Source organism: Homarus americanus, unplaced genomic scaffold, assembly GCF_018991925.1.
Source record: "Homarus americanus isolate GMGI-L3 unplaced genomic scaffold, GMGI_Hamer_2.0 scaffold32871, whole genome shotgun sequence".
Taxonomy (NCBI): Eukaryota; Metazoa; Arthropoda; class Malacostraca; order Decapoda; family Nephropidae; genus Homarus; species Homarus americanus.
Genome location: NW_024748870.1, coordinates 3,635,209 through 3,655,762, shown reverse-complemented (window position 1 = coordinate 3,655,762; position 20,554 = coordinate 3,635,209). Strand labels below are relative to the sequence as shown.

At 36.6% G+C, this 20,554-nt stretch overlaps 1 protein-coding gene across 1 annotated transcript in view; it reads left to right on the top strand.

The window, feature by feature from the left end:
• Positions 1-20,554, top strand: part of LOC121853164 (basement membrane-specific heparan sulfate proteoglycan core protein-like) — a 476,204-nt gene that overhangs the window by 183,606 nt on the left and 272,044 nt on the right. The window contains exons 26-31 of the mRNA XM_042347127.1: positions 920-1,036; positions 3,723-3,836; positions 11,187-11,300; positions 11,596-11,706; positions 12,951-13,052; positions 14,940-15,050. Coding sequence (XP_042203061.1) covers positions 920-1,036; positions 3,723-3,836; positions 11,187-11,300; positions 11,596-11,706; positions 12,951-13,052; positions 14,940-15,050 — 669 coding nt within the window. The remainder of the gene's footprint in view (positions 1-919; positions 1,037-3,722; positions 3,837-11,186; positions 11,301-11,595; positions 11,707-12,950; positions 13,053-14,939; positions 15,051-20,554) is intronic.

The window sequence follows — 20,554 nt, the reverse complement described above, 5'->3', positions numbered from 1 at the left end:
GATTATATATCTTGTAAAGAATTAGGCAATCCTTTGCTTGCATTAACAGGCTTTTTCATTTGTTGTCATAACTGCTATCCTGTTAGTCAAGTACAAGTAAAAATATCCAAATATCAATGTACTCAAGTAGAAGTAAAAAAGTATCTCATTCATTAAATACTTAAGTACTAAAAGTAAAAAATAACAAAATTATTGTCAAATATTAAAATAAATTCACAGTAAATTATAAAAAATAGTTAAAGATAAAAATAAAAGACAAAGCATTACGTACTTTTCTTTATTTGCAAATGTTTCTATTGAGATTAATCAGTAACTGTCTGTCCAATCAGGATCTTTTATGCCTAAATATAAGCCCAACGTGACCTACCGAAAGAGAATACGTTTACCCGGTCTTCTCTCTGCAATCTATCGCAGGGATTGTGAATGGGCTGTATATATATATTGCACTTCCAGAAAATTGGGAGGGGGGGGGGGGAGACGGCATCTGGATGTGGTAAATGTCCGGATAAACTGAGTGATGAAGGCCTGTTAATGATAAGCATAATATTGTCCATGGATTGTATTGATGATAACAAGAATAAGGTATTAATAATAATACAGTAGTAATAATGGTATTATACAATATACAGTACTACAATAATCATAATACAGTAATAACAACAATGATAATATTAATGTACAGTATTACTCAATAAATGGCACTTGGTGAGTAGTGGTGGGAGGTATGGACAGGGTCCATTTTAGCAGTGGGGGAATAAATATGTCATACAGACTGAGAGAGAAAGACCGGATATGAATTTGTCACATCCAGACATTGTCCGGACCAACCGAAATCCGAATCCGAGAGGTCCAGAAGTGCAAGGGCTTACTCTAATGTTTATCATTGTAACTATAAGCATGAGAATTTTCTTTTCTTTAGGTTGTGGCCCAGGAGAATGGACTTGTGTAGATGGATCCTGTATACCACAGTCTCACCACTGTAACAGAGTACCAGACTGTCTTGACAAATCAGATGAGGAGAACTGCCCACCAGTAGGTCAGTAACATACATAGTGCTTATTAGTCCCTTAATAGTTTCTCTGGAGTACACTGTTATTGGTCTTTATCTGTCTGTTAATGATTGTTAAACAAGGGATATGTGTACCAACGGTTTGTGGTCAATTTGCCCCCAAGTCCATTCGCCCACATATAGAGTTTATTCACCCACACATAGGAGTCGGTTCGCCCATACCTGAAGTCAGTTGGCCCACACTTTAAGTTCTATGTATGTTTATTCAAGTACTACATAAAAATATACAAATTAAGACTCGGGTTGTTTGTTCTGTGACTTTCAAATATAAAAACCTATATAAAATACACAAACTAAAATGTTAATCATAGAAGTAACATAGAGTGGATTTAGGATGTTTGGTCACATAAGCACTGCTGACTGGTCCATTGAGATGGACGCAAGCTCTCAGAAGTTGGCAAGCTGACCTCTCGTTCCTCAAGTATTCGTCCCTAAGAGCGAATATTTTGGCCTGCAACTCCCTGTACTGTTTCCACTGGATCCTTCTGAGCTTCTTTTCTGAAACCGGCCTTCTACGTACAGAGGTTAATCTGGCCTCTTTGTGGAGAAGGTTAACAGGCAGATAAAACTGAAGGTGGCATCTTCCAGCAACAAGTTTATTCACTCGGTTGTGCTATCCTTCAATGTCATTATTGGTACGCACGGACCCATTGAAAATACTCCAGCTGATGGTGGCCATGTGGAACTGTGGATTCATGTTCTTGATATATGATCTTTCATGTCTGATATTGGCACGATACTGTTGGTGCACGAATTGCAACTCCAGTCTATGGAATGACCTGATATAACAGCTGCCTGGTACTCAGCTCGAGATACACCAGTATCACATTTCCTGTGCTGCCACTTCCCACACCCGTCGCACTGCAGACCTTCTTGCCATGCCTGCTAAGTCAAATTGCATTGAATGCAATAATCTCGAAGTGTGCCATCTTGCTATTGACTGACCAAATCTGCTGGACTTTAACAATTACGAAACCTACAGACGATATTTTTATAGTTCCCAAAACTTTATTGAAGTTCAGTTCTTTGCAATAATACATTACTAAACCTAGATAAAACAGGTAACAAAACAGGTGTGGGCGAACTGACTCGATAGTTTGGGTGAATCAACTCTACGAGTAGGTAAGTTGACTTATGGGCGAGCTGCCTCCATAATGTGGACGAAATGACCAGATTCCGTACCAACAACTGTTACCAGATGTATGAGACTTTGACATTGGCTGAATTGACTAGTAACTGTAAATTTTGACTTGTTTGCTTTTATCCAATATTTAATTAATTTATTTGAATCAGTTTCTAAGTAAAACTTCAATATCTGCTGCTTATTGACCTTAAAATCAAAGAAAGTTTGTCAAATTTCTTTATTCATGTGTGAATTTGTTATCTTCTCACCAGCTGCAACATATAGCTAACTCTGCATTTAAGTAGATGGTGCTAGAGTTGATAAGGCATCCATTGATCATTTTTTGGATGCTATAAGAAGTACAGTGATCCCTCGGTAAACGCGCGCCTCGGTTAACGAGATTCTTACGAGCCAACCACAACAAGTTTTCGCTTGCACTTGGCGGCCAGCCAGCTGTAGTATTAGTCCACCAATACAGTAATCGGTTCTAGGGCTTAAATTCCTTACTATTTTAGTAATTATCAAGAAGTTTATACTAATCAATAATTTTAAAAGTTTAATATTAAATTTTTTAGTTATTTTAACAATTATTGAACATAATTGAAGGTAAAGTAACTAGTTTTATGCGTGCCATCCAGCCTCTCAACACACCATACAGGCGTCAGTCTTTGTGTCTTGTCAGTGGAAGTAACATCTTGCTTGAGACTCTCTTCAACTAAATGCTTTTTTTCTGTGTTTCCAAGCAAATTATTGGTCATTTTGAAGTTTATTTTACATATTGACAATATATAATGCAGTGCAGTGTTGATTTAATGGAAATAATCTTGAATTACACCAAGAGAACTAAAATTTTATGGGTGAAATGGCACCATGGGGTGACTTCTCTTCCACCCTAATGCCTTCTCTTCTCCCTTCTCCACCCCCATTCTAATTCCCATCATCATCATCATCATCATCATCATCATCATCATCATCATACAGGAGCCTTCTACATACACACCTCAAAGTAAGTGTACTTTTCTACATTTTTTGTTGAATTTAAGCAATTTTCGGTGAGCTGGAACTAATTACCCAAAAGCCCATTGAAACAATGGTTTCGGTTAACGGATTTTCGGTTAACGAGCAACCTTCTAGAACGGATTGTGCTCGTTAACCAAGGGACCACTGTATAGATAACAGAGTTACAATTATAGTTAGTAAAAGTGAAGTAAAGCAACAAAGCACTAACCCCAAGCAAGTTCAAACAAAGAGATTAATTGATACCAAGTTATGTTTTTTGTCTTGTTAAAATAACTGGAGTTTGGAGATTTACAAAGTTTGGAGATACAGATAATTGATGCTCAACCTATATTACTTAGCTAAATTATGCATTCCAATTTATGTATTTGTGGTTTACAGGGGTATAAGGTAGACCTAACTTGAATGGAGGTCACTTCATAGTTATATTGCCCCTCAGAAGGCACATTTGTCATGTGTACCAGTTTTAGTTGATTAAAAATTTTACTTATCTGTGAATGTGTTTTGCGATAGTATGTGGATCAGGCCAGTGGACTTGTGCAGATGGTTCGTGTGTATCAGAAGATTCACGTTGCAACCGTCAGTATGACTGTCCTGACTACAGTGATGAAGATGGCTGTCCTGCAGGTGAGATTATATATTTTGTAGAGAATTAGGCAATCCTTTGCTTGCATTAACAGGCTGTTTAATTTGTTGTCATGACTGCTATCCTGCAGTGTTTTTGGACCTTAAAGAAGTAACATAGAGGCAAGTGTAACTCAGATACTAGAAGAGATAATTTATTGCATGTGAATAAAAATCATTTGACTTTAATATATATGGAAAGGACAGAATATTGAGAATGGTAGTGCACTCTATAGTAATATTAACACCGTAATAAAGATAATATGCATATGATAATATTATACAGTGAGTGTTTCCCTTACTGGAATAATTTGTATTGCAAGTAGTTATATTATTGGAACTTATTGATTATTTTGGAAAGTTCTCTTTAAGTAGATAAAATTCTCACTAAATTGGATATTATCCTGTTATTTGTGCAGTTTCCTGGTCATTCTTTTTTAATTGTCAAAAAATAAACCCAACCCATAGGAAAATTTTGAAAAAATTTTCAGATGAATTTATGAAATAGAAAAAAAAGAGAAATTAAATAAAAACGAACGTAAATCATATACATTAATGTAAGGGGTTGTACTTTCCATTAGAGGCTGATGTTTGTATCAAGCATATAGCAACCAGCCTGGTTTTTCATGAATGTTCTTTTTCTGACTATCATGGCAAGAGTTTTAGTGATTGCTGCTTCAACTTAGCTTAAACATATTTCATATAGTAAGTGTTCACCTCCCATTTATATATTCCTCCATTAAGTGTTGCTTAGGCAATTTTTCTGAAGATAATGCGTTGTTCAGATATGGTAGTTCTTCCAATGTCAAGGCTTGGGTGTCACTTTAATCATGGTTGATTTGTGTACAGGATATGCAAAAATTTATGTTAAAATGTTCACCACATCATTTGAGCCTATGGTCACAAGTGGGAGTTGAATGACTTGTGTAGACAGTGTCATATGCCTCCAGGTTAGGTACTATCTACATGCTAGTATGAAAATACACTTGTACAAGGATGTGTATGAGCACATTTAGTTGCAGTATGATGGCCTGGGTTATTTCACACACAACCAGAAAAGAATGTATCAAGAAAAAAAACACCTCTCCCAAATCTGACAAATGGAGATATCTGTTTAACTCCATGTAATAGAGAATTCACTGTAAATGCAATATAAATTATGTCAATATTACTAAGCTAAATCTCATAGCACGTAGGTATTAGAATGAAGACTATTGAACTATGGTTGTGAGTGTCTTGGGAGATCCCCAGCCCATTGAATACCTCATAATATAATTGGCTCTTGTCTTGTGTATGGTATTTCAGCAGCAAAACACACTATTCATAGGAAAAATTCTATTGCTATGAAAGCACTTGTTCATCTAGTAACACTGGGTATTTTATAAGTTATTGAATGGTGTGGTGGTTGCCTCAATAGGGCAGTGACTGACCTTGGTCCATAGAACTTACAACAAACCACTACATAATGAAAATCCTGTAGCTATGATAACAGACTTCCAGGATCCATGCTTCAATCATACCATTACTGTCTAGCAATCAACACTTCAGTAGTTTACCCATTCTCCCTCTTAACCAACTGATATTTACACTTGATTGTTATTATGGTATTAATCAGTATAGCATCAGTCACCCATTCTTTAGTACTGTGTTGAGAAGGTAAGGTTGGTCATCACTACCATTGCATTGTCTCATTGTACAAGTTTAATTCTAGCTTATTTTCAGTGATAAAAATCATGGTAATTTACATATACAGCTGCCTACATTTATAATGGATACAGTTATCACTGCCAATCCTCTCTTTTCATGAGGTATGAACGAATCCTTAATTTACTTCTCAACATAACCTTCCAAGATTTGTGTAGTAATAAATATTTATGCAGTATAAATTTACCAGTTTTCTTTTAATGGTAGGAAACCAAAAATCATTGTGTTAAAGATGGTAGAATAAATGTGAGTAGTGGTTTGCTTTATCATGGTGGGTGGTGTGAGTGAGGGTGTGTGGTGGTAGCAGTATCTCACATATTTGCTTGGAGCCATCTTGAGTGATTCATACAGACACCAAACAACCAAACTTGGTATTGCTTAATTAGAGTACAGATAAGTCTAATATCAAGTCACACTGAAGGCAAGTTTAGAAATAACTTGAAATTTAGCTAAACTTCATAATACTGTATTCATTATACCCATCCAACTCACACCGATATAGTGCCTCCAATTCTGGAACTGTCTATAGTCTAGCCAGCCACATTGTTGTCTTATCACCCTTTTTACCTCTCTATCACGTGTAACTTATATGATGCAATTGTATCATCAATTATCATTATCCGCATATTTATTCCGCCAGTATGATACAGTACAGTGTATTATTCTAGCTTACTACAGCAAATGCATATACAGTAAATAAAAAAAATCTTATGCAAAGGAACATTTGGTCATGTCCTAGATTTAGCAAAACAATTAACAAGGAGAGTACGAATATTCTCCACATAATAAAGAAGATTGGATGCAATAACATTTTATCCCAATATTACCTAAAACTATATTTAAAATACCAGCATTCACAGATTTGAGGACACATTACTAAACTCGACACGGCCACTGACTAGCAGCATAGCAGGTTGGCGCCAATGATCATTCTATCTTGTAATCTGTATTAAAATTATAACCATGCAAGAAATATTTGCATTGAGTTGTAGAGGTGGAATGCTTATTTAGCATCCTTAGTCTATTTACTTTTGCAAGGTTCCTTAGAGCCATTCCAGGAGCCTTCCCCTTACTTACGAGTGCTTCAGAATTATGCTTTGATTACTCTCCGGGTTCACACATCAAAGAGAAAGAGGATTGTCAAAGCTAACTATCCATTATAAATGGACACACACACACACACACACACACACACACACACACACACACACACACACACACACACACACACACACACACACACACACACACACACACACACACACACACACACCCACACACACACACACACACACACACACACACACACACACACACACACACACACACACACACACACACACACACACACACACACACACACACACACACACACACACACACACACACACACACACACACACACACACACACACACACACACACACACACACACACACACACACACACACACACACACACACACACACACACACACACACACACACACACACACACACACACACACACACACACACACACACACACACACACACACACACACACACACACACACACACACACACACACACACACACACACACACACACACACACACACACACACACACACACACACACACACACACACACACACACACACACACACACACACACACACACACACACACACACACACACACACACACACACACACACACACACACACACACACACACACACACACACACACACACACACACACACACACACACACACACACACACACACACACACACACACACACACACACACACACACACACACACACACACACACACACACACACACACACACACACACACACACACAACACACACACCACACCCACCCACCCACCATAAATACACACCACACACAGTTCAATGTGCATGTGCGTGTGTGCATATTTAAGTTTAAAGTTGTATGTAGTTGGAAGTAATTCTGCCTCATCTTAAAGGATTGTGTAATTTGCAATAAGTTGCGAGATCCTTATGAATTTACAAAAACCTAATGAACTGGGATTATAATCTTGCATACCTGCTTGATAAAAATGGAAATATGATCTTAAAGGAACTTGGAAAAAATAGTTTAGAGTCCCTGTTTTGTTTAAAAAGTGAATTCAAATCATGTAAGGAATCACTGTAATTTATACTATGCTTGGTTAATCATAAAGAAATAAAGGGCAGTGGCATAGAGGTACAATATCATTATTCCGAGGTAATTTTTAGTGAAGGGTACTCACTCAAGATATCTGACTATCATACGTCCAGTTTCACTCAAAAGATACTCGTGTACCTTTACTTTAAAGCTCAGTATAGACTTGCCTTTTGTTAGGTCTGAGCTAATCTCACAGAAATGTGTCCAAAGTAGGTCTGGCAATGAAATATCCGTGATTTTTGAGATGGCCAATTTAAATGTTTAAAGGACTTTGGAGGTTCTACAGTACATCTGAATGGAAAAGTCATCTGGTAGTTTTCACAAATGCTTGTGTTTACCAAAATATTGAAGAAACCAAAACATAGTGATGTCATACAATTCCAACCAGTTAGAGTTTGAGATCTGTTGCCTGCTCATTTTCAAGTGATTAATCATAGAGCCTAACTCTTGAGGAAGAACTAATTGAGATCAACTGGGTACACAGTCTTGCTAAATGTTGGTGCTCTCATTTCATAAAGAGAAAGCACTTTTAATTTAATTTTGTGTATGCAAGTTTAATAAATACCCTACACCATTTGTAACTTGTCGGTTTGAAGCAAACCTTGAAATGCATGTCAAGGCATGAGGGTTTGTCCCATAAACACCTAGGTTATGCGTAACTGGAGGTAAACTAGTGATGACTCAAATCCTCATGTGTCTGCCATTGCTTAGAGAGAGATTAGAGGTCCTATATAATAATAAATAATAATAATTAACGGTTTATTGAAAAAATTCAGCAGCCCGAAGGCTGAAAATATACATTGGACATAAATGACAGTACAAACATTGGTGGTTTAACAAAAGCCTTCATTAGAGAAAGGTAAAGGAACATACAATGAACATACAGATTAATGTAGGTGTTGAACAGCAAACTCGTAGTGTAGTAACTCCCTCCCAGATGGTGTTAGGAGGAACCCACGTGGTGTAGTAGTTCCCTCAGATGGTGTTATGAGGGACCTGGCGTGGTGTAGTAATTCCCTCGCAGATGGTGTTATGAGGGGCCTCACGTGGTGTAGTAATTCCCTCGCAGATGGTGTTATGAGGGGCCTCACTTGGTGTAGTAACTCCCTCACAGATGGTGTTATGAGGGGCATCACGTGATGTAGTAATTCCCTCACAGATGGTGTTATGAGGGACCTCACGTGGTGTAGTAATTACCTCACAGATGGTGTTATGAGGGACCTCACGTGGTGTAGTAATTACCTCACAGATGGTGTTATGAGGGGCCTCACGTGGTGTAGTAACTCCCTCACAGATGGTGTTATGAGGGACCTGGCGTGGTGTAGTAATTCCCTCACAGATGGTGTTATGAGGGACCTCACATGGTGTAGTAACTCCCTCACAGATGGTGTTATGAGGGGCATCACTTGATGTAGTAATTGCCTCACAGATGGTGTTATGAGGGGCCTGACGTGGTGTAGTAATTCCCTCACAGATGGTGTTATGAGGGACCTCACGTGGTGTAGTAATTCCCTCACAGATGGTGTTATGAGGGACCTCACGTGGTGTAGTAATTCCCTCACAGATGGTGTTATATGAGTGAGGTTTGGTCTTAGGCCTTCCTATCGTAGACGGATTAACACATCGCTGGTTGTTGTTGGGTCTCACGGGCCGTTATCACTGGGTACCTGGGACCTCACTGTGTGAAGGCTAACTTGGGTGTTCGACTGTTACTGTTGAGTTGTTCTCACTGACTTAAGCACTGTTCACCTCTGTTTAACACTGGTTCCGTTCCTTTCCTAAATGAAATTGTAACTTCTGGCGAGAACTTGTTGATATTCCAGTGGGGAGGAGGGTTCACGGGAGGGGGTTGGTATGGGCCAACTTAACAGTTGACCTGGCTGCTCCGAGAGGTGCGCCAGGTACGTCTTGACCCTTCGGTGGTCAAGGATATGAGTGAATACAGTGTTCCCTCAAGTCTCAAGTATTGTTGGTTTGTGCCCGGGGCACCCCTTGTATACCCATTTGTGAATGGGCAGTTTAGCACTGAAATTTTTACCTGGGGAAGTAAAGGCAGCCGAGTCCACTTACAATCCTGTTTTGTGTACTGAAGGCTTTGTATGCAATGTGCTTTGTCCAAACATACAAAAATAGTGTTCCTGAAGATTCTCTCCATGGTTGATAATTTCTTTGGCAGTGTTTCTTTTTTGTGCTGAAGCTCTCCTGCTCTTTAAAGGCAGCACACATTGCTGAAACACTCAGTGTCAGAACATATTCATGGCTGAGTAATAATGATGCCATCAAAACATTTGTTGGATTGTATTTTTTTAGGAATTTATCCACTCTTGGATTTATTATTAGAAGTCCAATTCTCAATCTGTGTATTACTATTCCTACAAGAGGTCTCGGCAGGAGTTTATGCCTTTTCTATGGCCTGTAATAGTTTGGATCAAATTTAGGTATTCACCCATATACTTCAAGCCAGCTTAAAGCAAAGGCAGTTCCAAGGGGTTTCTATGCTACTGGCTTTCTTCTGGCTTGGTAAGCGTTTATTTTTCCCCTTTACATTGGCTTTGTCCAAATTATATTCAACCTGCCTCTTTGATTTTGAGTTTCAGGGTGGAAGGAGATGGGATCTTATACCCTTATCCTCAGTTTTAATGTTATATATGTTGATTTTCTTATTACTTTGGTTACCTCGCATAGGGTGGAATAGTTACTGTAGTTTGGTTTAATGTTCTGTTTGAGTGCGATATATTTTAGTTTTCAAGGTTAATATAGTCTCTATCAACTGCCACTTTAGCTAACTTTCCAGCATTTATTCCACAAGGCCACCTTGTTGGGTTTTTAAGTAATGAACCTTCTTTCTGATTTTGAGAAAGATCCCCAAAACTCTGGATAACACCAGAAAACTGCAAACTCTCCACTGAGGTGCATGTTGCACAGCACTTGGCACTTCTTTCTGACTCCTCACTTTTCTTAGCTGGCCTCTGATTTATAGGTTACTCTGAACTGGTGCCAAGTTTTATATGACAGAACCTGAAAACCCATTACATAAGAGAGCCAGTAAGGAGTGACCCAGATTCCATTTACCTCCCCGGGATGTCCTGTGTGGTAAGCTGGAGGTAGGAGGTTATTACTCTGTAACATAGGCTGAGTTATAGGGTGTCAAGACTTATTGAATCTCATAGATTAGTCTTAAGCTCTTAAGACAAACTGTGACCTATAATTTCCTACTTTTGAGAGATGAATGTCACTGGAAAATTGAATGATCTTTGGACTACCCCTTGTGCTAATTAATAATTTCTTAATGGTATGGTGATTGTGAAAACAAATCGTAATTAAAATAAATGCATGGAACCGTCTCCCCTAGAGGATAACGGTGATTAGAATTTTGTTTAACTTGTATTGTAGTTAATTAACAACTACTAATTTGTAATCTTTAATCTCTGTAGAGTAGCCTTCATGCATGTATCATAATGTTTTTGTGTAGAATGTGATCGTACGCAGTGGACATGTAGAGATCGGTCTTGTATTCCACAAGAAGGACGTTGTGATGGACGGTATGATTGTCCTGACTACACTGATGAATACTCATGCCCAAATGGTAAGTTTGTAAGTTTGTTATGCTTCATGGGTACTGTAATGTGTCCTTTCTGTTAGTTCAATCTTCATTAACTTTATTAATAGATTATAAGTAAGTAAAACTTTAAGGTACGTATAATTATGTTGAAGCAAAGAATTAAAGTTAAGAGAGGTAGTTCTAGTGAAAAATTTTTATTTTGATCTCTAGTATAAAAAAATTTCAGATGTAGAATATGGAGATCATATAATTGTGAATGCACAATACTCACTCTGAAATACTAACCTAATTTGAACCCAATCCTATTTCTTGACAATAGTTTGTGACACTAATCAGTGGACATGTGGAGATGAGTCATGTGTTCCACAAGAGGCAAGATGTGATGGACAGTATGATTGTCCTGACTATACTGATGAGCAGGGATGTCAAGGTGAGGGGGAATCTTAATCAATAAATTTATCAGTGAAATAAGTCTGCTTGAGGTTGAAACATACACAGTATATGTGTTTTTGAATGAGCTGAAAGTAAGGCATGGAGATAATTTTGAGGAAGGACATGATGGTTGGTGATGGTTAATGTTGGCTTTTGTAAAGTGATAGAGATAAACCAGATTTGTGGCCTTAATGTAGAAGGGGAGTATCATGGCAGAACACATTTATTGCAGGTGTATAAATGAATTAATATTAACACATGATGGAGAAATGTGCATATACTTTTGTTTCTTGCCATCTTGCACTAAGTGGAGAAAAGCTAAACCCGTTATGTGTGGGCTCCCCGTTGAGATGAATAAAATTGTTTGTCCAAATAAAATATTAAATGTGGCATCCTTGTATTGAAGGGGTTAAAGGTGTGTGTGTCCTAGTACTTTTGTGATTACTTTATTCACATCTAAAAAGTGATTTCATATTTAGATTTACTCCATGCAATGCGGGGGTCTACTTTATTAGGCAGTCTCTTAAATCCTATCATATCAGTGCCCAACAATGAAACATTTGGAATTCATGCTTGTTTTCTTGGACTCGGATATGTTGAAGTAAGAATAAGTGTATATAGGATGGATTCTCTGTATATGTTTTTCAATTTATGGCAAATTGTGGTAGGTCCATAATAATGTCAATTCCAAGACAGTCACAAGGATGAGAGATTTTTGACCAGGAATGGATATGACTTGGGAAATTTTAATTGTTTCCTAGTTGTACTAAGATCTGACCATGGTTTGTAAAGGTGATGTGGACATTTTGAAAGAATAAGAAGTGAAAGATTGGTAAAAAGAGCATATCAGGTAAAGGTGGATGCTGAGAGGGAGTGGCTAAGACCGTGGAGGAGTCGTAAGGATGAGGTGACAGAAGCGCTTGATGTTAGGGGATGAACATCCAGGAACTAGCAGTGCCTAATTGTTATGAGAACATAGCATCACCAAGTTTATAGGGAAATCATGTGTGTAAGGGTAAGTGAATGAATACAAGTGAAAATAAAGTCTTTTTTATGTTCTCAGTTATAGCCACTCTTGATTTTTAGCAAGAAAGGTTTTGAAATACAGTATTGGGGAAAAAATCTCATAACCTCAAATCAGATATTTCATGTACTATAGCTGTGAACAGTTTTGTCTTAAGCTAAAAATTTTCCCATCTTTTATTGGGACTCATTTATTGATTAGTCTATGGTCCCATACAGAAGAATGGACTTGCAGTGATGGGTCTGCCGTGCCAAAACAAGCCCGCTGTGATGGACGTTATGACTGTCCTGATTTTTCAGATGAAGATGGTTGTACACCAGGTAAGAGGTTCAAGACTGATGAAAAAGTTTACCAGTCCAGTGAAACATTAGTTGGGTCATTGATTACTGGAGCTTGTCAAAGTTATTGGACAGCTTTTATTACATAATTTATTAGCTATCTTATGATGTCTGTAGATTGTCCATGTTTATTCTTTTTTTTTTTTAGTCAAACTTTCACACAGAACATAATTCCCAACCATGATTGTACTTCCATTGACTCTTTGACTAAGCTCCCTCCACTCTTATAATTATGTTCCTAGCAACAGTGACATCTAAAATGCATGTGACTGGTTTCTTGGTTAGTAACATTACTGTGTAAGAATGGTCACATCATACTTGTGGACAAAACTAAGTCTATGGAATTTATTTTTAGAGCCCAAGCATCAGGCTATATGGTATATTTCAAAGCATAAGGAGATAACCTCAGAAGTTAAGTCAGGTTTGTTGGTAAACAGTGAGTGCACACTTCATGAGTCATTAGTTAACATACAGAACTTACCTCTCTGATAGTCTTCCACTTAACTCGTTCTCTTGCTTTTCACTGGTTAATTTTTCTATTTAATTTTTTTTATGAGTAAATAAAATATTTGTAGAACATATATTCCCTTATTTCATTAAAATTATAACTGCAAGTCTTACCATCTTACCATTTTAACTTTTAGTTATTTCTACCAGTATTTATAACGACATTTTTACATACTATTAATTTTTTTGTTAATACACTTCCTTCATTTCTTGGAATATTTCCACTTTTATTACCTTTTTTCTGTAACTACCATATGAAACTTAATAGTGAGCGTGTCTACTCTTATGCAGTCCTTTACAGTTTGGGTATCATGTTGACTTGTTAAGAAGCGCAGGCTATTTTTTATCCATTTATTTATATTTTTTATAATTAAAAATACATTTATTTCTACAGTACCAGCTGAACTGTGTGTGTGTGTGTGTGTGTGTGTGTGTGTGTGTGTGTGTGTGTGTGTGTGTGTGTGTGTGTGTGTGTGCGTGCGTGGTGGCGTGCGTGCGTGCGTGCGTGCGTGCGTGCGTGCGTGCGTTTTTAAGGTAGGTACTGTGTTTTTTTGTAATAGTCGAGAATGAGCTGTTTATCTTATTCACTTTACAGCATTGTAGTCTTTGATTTCACTTTTTTCCTGTGCAATATTTTTCCTCTTGATGACATAAATGACTAAATGTAAATGATAATGACATTTACAATAGTTTGGCTGTTATCTGTTAAGTCCTTTGATAATTGGTAACAGGTTGTGGAGTATGATGGACTTTATGCATGAAGGTACAGTCTCATTCAAGATTCTTCGAACACTGCTGGAGACAGTGGGCAACTCAAGGCCCTTTGTTTACTATAATACGTAGTAAAATTTATGAATGAATGTAAAAGTGATTGGTGGTTGGTTATTTAGTTCCCCGTTGCTTAATTAATGGTTGGGCTTTGTTGTTTCATATTATATTATACTATACAGTACTACGTACTATAGTAAACCAATGGCCTTGAGTTACCAGCTGCCTCCTGCAGTGTTCGAAGAATCTGGAACGAGACTGTACATGTGTGTAATTTAATACATATACTGTACCGGTATCTGCCACAGAGCATTTACCATTTTTAAGGTATGGAGATTGTATGCTCCATAATGTTTTTGGTGTTGGTACTCTACTGTTACTTTAATGAAGTTTAACATGCATTACAGCTTGAATGGTCTTGTTTTACCTGAACTTCAAGCTTGGTTTGTAAATTATAACTCATTAACAAAGATGCATTATTGGCTTGCTATGTGAGTTGTAAATTAAGGGTACCACTAAAATTTAGCTTAGTTTGAGCTTTTTAAGTAATTAGCATAGTGCATGTTATGCATGACTGCTTGTCTACTTTGCTAGAATGTCGTCAGGGAGAATGGCAGTGCAATGACTACTATTGTATCCAAGAATCTCAGCGGTGCGATAGAATCCCTCAGTGTCCTGACTACTCAGATGAGGTAGACTGTCCAGGTGCGTGGTCAACAAGGTGCAAGAAAAGCCTATCTTTCTTTATTTTTTATTTTTTATTATTGAAATGTCAGTTTTGAGTTAATAGGGTAGGGTCTAAGAATATTACATAAATGTAAATAATTGTGATTTAAGTTTAAGAAGATTAACAGTTGGGAGACTGAAAATTAAAATAAAGTGTTACAAGACAGATGTCCAATTCAAGCTTTAGTGAATGGAAAAATTGTTGTGTGAAGTATGCAAGAAATGTGGATAAATTACTGTTTTTTCTAACCCTTTTTGTATGAATGTGAATCAATTATTTCCCAAAGTAGAGATACATTAGGAATGAGGGCAGTAGAAATACAAAACTTGTGTGTTAATTTAGGAGTTTAGAGAATTAATTGGATAAAAACAAAAGTTGTGCGAAATCTGCAGTATGTAGCATTAAGAGATCTTTGGCATTATCCTTAAAAAATAGCACAGTATGAATGCTTTCCAGAAGACATAGTTTACACTGACCATGGCGAGTATCAAAATATTGCTTTTGAGTAACTCATAAACTGACTTGGAATAATATTTATATGGAATACATAACCTTATCCAAAAAACCAAGTCAATACTTGACTAAAGCTAGCCAAGTACACTAGATGTACAAGCTGTTATGGCAATAGAGGCCTGGAATCATTAAATGATATTTAAACTTTAACTCTTACAAGACCAAGTGACATGAGTGACTGAACAAAAAATTTACTAAAATCTGGGACCCGTGGGATCAAGACTGAATAGATTTTGAGGATTTTTCAGTTTTCTGGGTCTTAGGTCATCCATGTTACCCCAGGCCTACCAGTAGACTACCCAAGTTTTGCTTACACACACACACACACACACACAGTTGAATGTTGGTTTTACTTCTTGGAGAACAAAATAACGAAAACATCATTGTGTTCTACTTTAAATAAAACACAAAACAAAAATGCTGCACAGATATAGTCCATTTAGTAATTGACATATTCACTAAAAGTAAATTAAATGGATTTGTTGACATCCCAGAAGCTTTTAGGGAGTCAACATTTGTGAGAAGTAAAGTTCATAAATAATTATTGCAAGATTGATTAAATAGCCCGGTATCTTGATGATTATTTTTATTTATTTATTATAAAATAGTATTATTTCCACAAAGCTTTTGAAATTAGTATTGGTCAAATTAAAGCAAAGATTAAGGTAACTTATGCTAGATGCTTCTTGTTCTCACATGGGAACTCTCAATTTCTAAGTACTAGACTGAATTTGATTATTATTTTTGTTAATTTTGCAGACAACAATGTTTTCTTTATTTTGTTACTTAAGTAAAGCAAATTTTCAACTGAGTTTGTGTGTCTGTAAGCAAAACTTGACATAGTCTACTTGTACGCCTAGGGTAATATGGCTGATGTAGGATCCAAAAAATGAGAAAATCCTCAAAACTAGTTCAGTCTTGGTCCAAAGGGTTCTGGATTTGAGAGTACACATACTCATGTATGTACAGTACAGTACTTTATTTTTAGCTTAGTTAACCACTTTTAATACAGAACAGTACTGTAAGTTACTTTAGTTTAATTGTCTTTATAAACTGACCAGATCCAGTACAGGAAGCCCTGAGATACCTGTGTTACCTCCCCAGTTGTGAAAAGTTACAAAAAGAGTGGAAAATATTTGCAACTAATGAATTTTTATACATAAATTGAAACATGGGACAATTTGTTTTGCAATTTCAGATTTCCATAAACTGAATCTTTGTAAATTAGGGACTGCCTGTTTATACAGTAATATGACACACAGCACTTGGCATCCGTTCGTGAGAAGAGATTGCTAACCAATTTTAGTGCCAAAATGTGTTATTATACCATTACCTTGTACAGTATGTGTCTACTGTATACAGTATATTGAGATGTATTCATAAAGTTGTTACACTTGCCTGTGGATAACATGTCAATGCTTCATTTGAGTACTGGTAAAAAAAACTTTTTACAGTACAGGGCATCCTTGCTTAATGTCAGGGTAACGTTCTTGAAAACGCGACGTTATGCGAAACAACGTTAAGCGGATCAATTTTACCCATAATAAATAGATAAAATACGGGAGCTATGTTCACCAGCCTCCCTTTGCCCCATGAAAAAAGTTACATATACAGAAAAATATTGCCATTTCTATAGAAAATAGTATATAGAACTACAGTACTAAGTTTGTATTGGTACTCACCGATGGGCGGAGGTGGTAGAGCGAGGAGGAGGGTGGGCGCGGAGGAGGGCGGGAGAGGAGGAAGGTGGTGAGTCACTGAGACTCTGCGGCTGCCTCCTCCTCCTCCTGCTCTGACTGAGGTTTCTCCGCCTCTGCTTGCTCCTCCTCCGTTGTTGGCAGGAATGTCTCGGCAGCAACCATATCTGAACTGACAGTTTCAGTCATCTTTATATTGTGGAAGTTAAACCGACGCTTAAATCGTTGAAACCATCCTCGGCTGGCCATAAAGGTCTCTTCCTTCGATCCTTCACCCTCTGTTTCCTTCATGTCGTCAAATAAGGATCTGGCCTTACGCTGGATAACCATAAGGCTCACAGGGGCATTGTGTTGATTCTGGTCCTCCATCCACATTGCCAGCATCTTTTCTACCCTCTCTATCACAGTGCTTCTAGTACAAGTCGTCTTGGTAGCACTCGGAGAAAAACCGCTTCCAGCACTAACCTTAATCTTGTCAGCGTTGGTCTGGATAGTACGCACCATTGTGGGGGTTAGACCAAGCACAGCGGCTATGGTATGTCCACAGCACGTTCCACTTTTTCAAATCGGGTTAATGCATCCATTTTCGTAGCGAGGGTAATGGTCTTACGTTGCCTCTTCACTACACTAGCATCAGTAGCACTTGATGGGTGCTTGGAAGCCATTTCGAATGGTTAGAGTACAGTTTTAGAGCAAAAGCACTTAAGCACAAACTATCATAAGGTTAAAAACATAAAGGGAATAAATATTTCTTTGTGTGAGTGTGGGGGAGGGAGCGTTATTAAGGGTTGGCAGAGGTGGCCAGACTGGGTTACTCTGGCAACACCATAGGCCAGCCACGCTGAAGCAGCCAGCTTCTATGCAAATGGCACTGCTGGTGGCTGTGTTAAACTTTGATTTATGTTTTCCTTCATAGTTTTAACTGCATATTTTCATATAGATAGAACTATATTAATGTTTTTAATGGGCTAGGTAGTCAATTACAGTAGTTGTGCACTATTGAAAAATTTTTGGTACGACTGGGGCGGTCGTATGTCCGGGTGGTCGTCAGTCGAGGAGTAGCTGTGTATATATATATATATATATATATATATATATATATATATATATATATATATATATATATATATATATATATATATATATATATATATATATATATATATATATATATATATATATATATATATATATATATATATATATATATATAAATATATAAATATATAAATAAACACAGTATACCCCGGTTTACGCGGTTTTACTTTCCGCGATTTCTCATTTACGAGGTGCCTAACCAGAACCGAACTTTCACTTTCCGCGGTGCATCTACTCATATACGTGGGAAGCGGAGCGGGCAGGATGCGCACAAGGTCGCCCAGTCATCAAAACATTACCGAGTTCTTCACCCGCCACCCACCACAGCCGGCCTAAGTCAGTGATAGTGAGGAGATGGACTTATATGGACTTTGAGGGGTTTGACAAAGAGGCCCTGCAAGCCTATGTGGTGGATAGTGATACAATTGATACAAGTGATAAAGGTGAGGGCCAATAATCTGCCCTCTGCCTCGGAACCAACCCCCATCCCTGTGTGCCCAGCCATCTTTTCTACTAATGTAAGTGTTAAAAAAACTAATATTATTGATATTTCTCTTAATAATTAATTGTGTGTGCATACCATCATAAAGTTAAGATAATATTTTTACTACAACATAGTTGTGTGTCGTCAAAAAGTGGAGTTTTGGGGTCGGGCCAGTCTCTATTGGAATTAATCCCATATGTTCTGTTGTTCACTTTACGCGGTACCCTGTGGGTTCAATTGACCGCATAAATCGGGGTACTACTGTGTATATACAGTATATATATATATATATATATATATATATATATATATATATATATATATATATATATATATATATATATATATATATATATATATATATATATATATATATATATATATATATATATATATATATATATATATATATATATATATATATATATATATATATATATATATATATATACCCGGTACACAGTGGGGTATGCTATAACGAACGGATCCTACTACGAATATTCCTATAACGAACTGTTTTACCTATAAAAGTGAGAATGCTATAACGAACGAAACTCCTACAACGAACATTATTTAAAAAAAAATTTTTTTTTTTTTTTACTAATTTATTGTTTTTTTTATTACAAGTATTAATGATATTCTTTATTTCAGGGGTTTAGATGCATATTTATGCAACTTTTTTACAATTTTTACAATTTTATATTATATTTTTCATGTTAAGTGGTTGTATTTGGGGGCCTGGAACGGATTAATCCTATAACGAACGAATGCTATAACGAACTAGGTTCTAGAAGCAATTATATATATATATATATGTATATATATATATATATATATATATATATATATATATATATATATATATATATATATATATATATATATATATATATATATATATATATATATATATATATATATATATATATATATATATGTGCAGTAGTTTGCCACATATATTCAGGAATGGATTGTGATTTATGGATGCAGACATTTATTCTTTTACTTATTTTTTAAACAATGTATTTTTATTTCTTAACAAACATACAGGATTTATGACTAATTCTTACAATAATTATTTTGATTAGATTTGATTAATATTACACTCATCACCTTCATATTATTCTATCAGTTACTGTATTAGATTACTTTCATTTACTAAACTCCACTGTAATATAAGGGTGATGCCACTGACTTTGGTTTTATGTCTGTGTAAAGTTCCAAGACTGTGGCGATGTTGGAACGGCTGCCTGATCCCTACATACCAACGATGTGATGGCTGGTATAACTGTTACGATCTGTCTGATGAGTTCTTCTGCCACATTTATATATAGTTATCACCTTGTCCTATTGGTTAGCTATTTTGTCCATCAGACATCTCCATAATAAATTCTTCACAAAGGTGTGATTAGCCAGGGTTAAACTTTTGGCAATTAAGGAGGAATCTCCCATACCCCCTGAAATCACCATTGCCGAGCCATGGATCTACGAATTTAGTATCCTCCACCACGTGCCTTTGGTAATAGGACATACCGTATTACAAATTTCATAACAATAACTTTAAATATTTAAAATAGATATCAGTTAATCTTGGTTTATAGATATAATCAACAAGATCATGGATACAGCTGACAATCATTATTTTTTCTTAATATTTTTAGGAGTCTTTTCCCATTTTGTTAATCTTCTC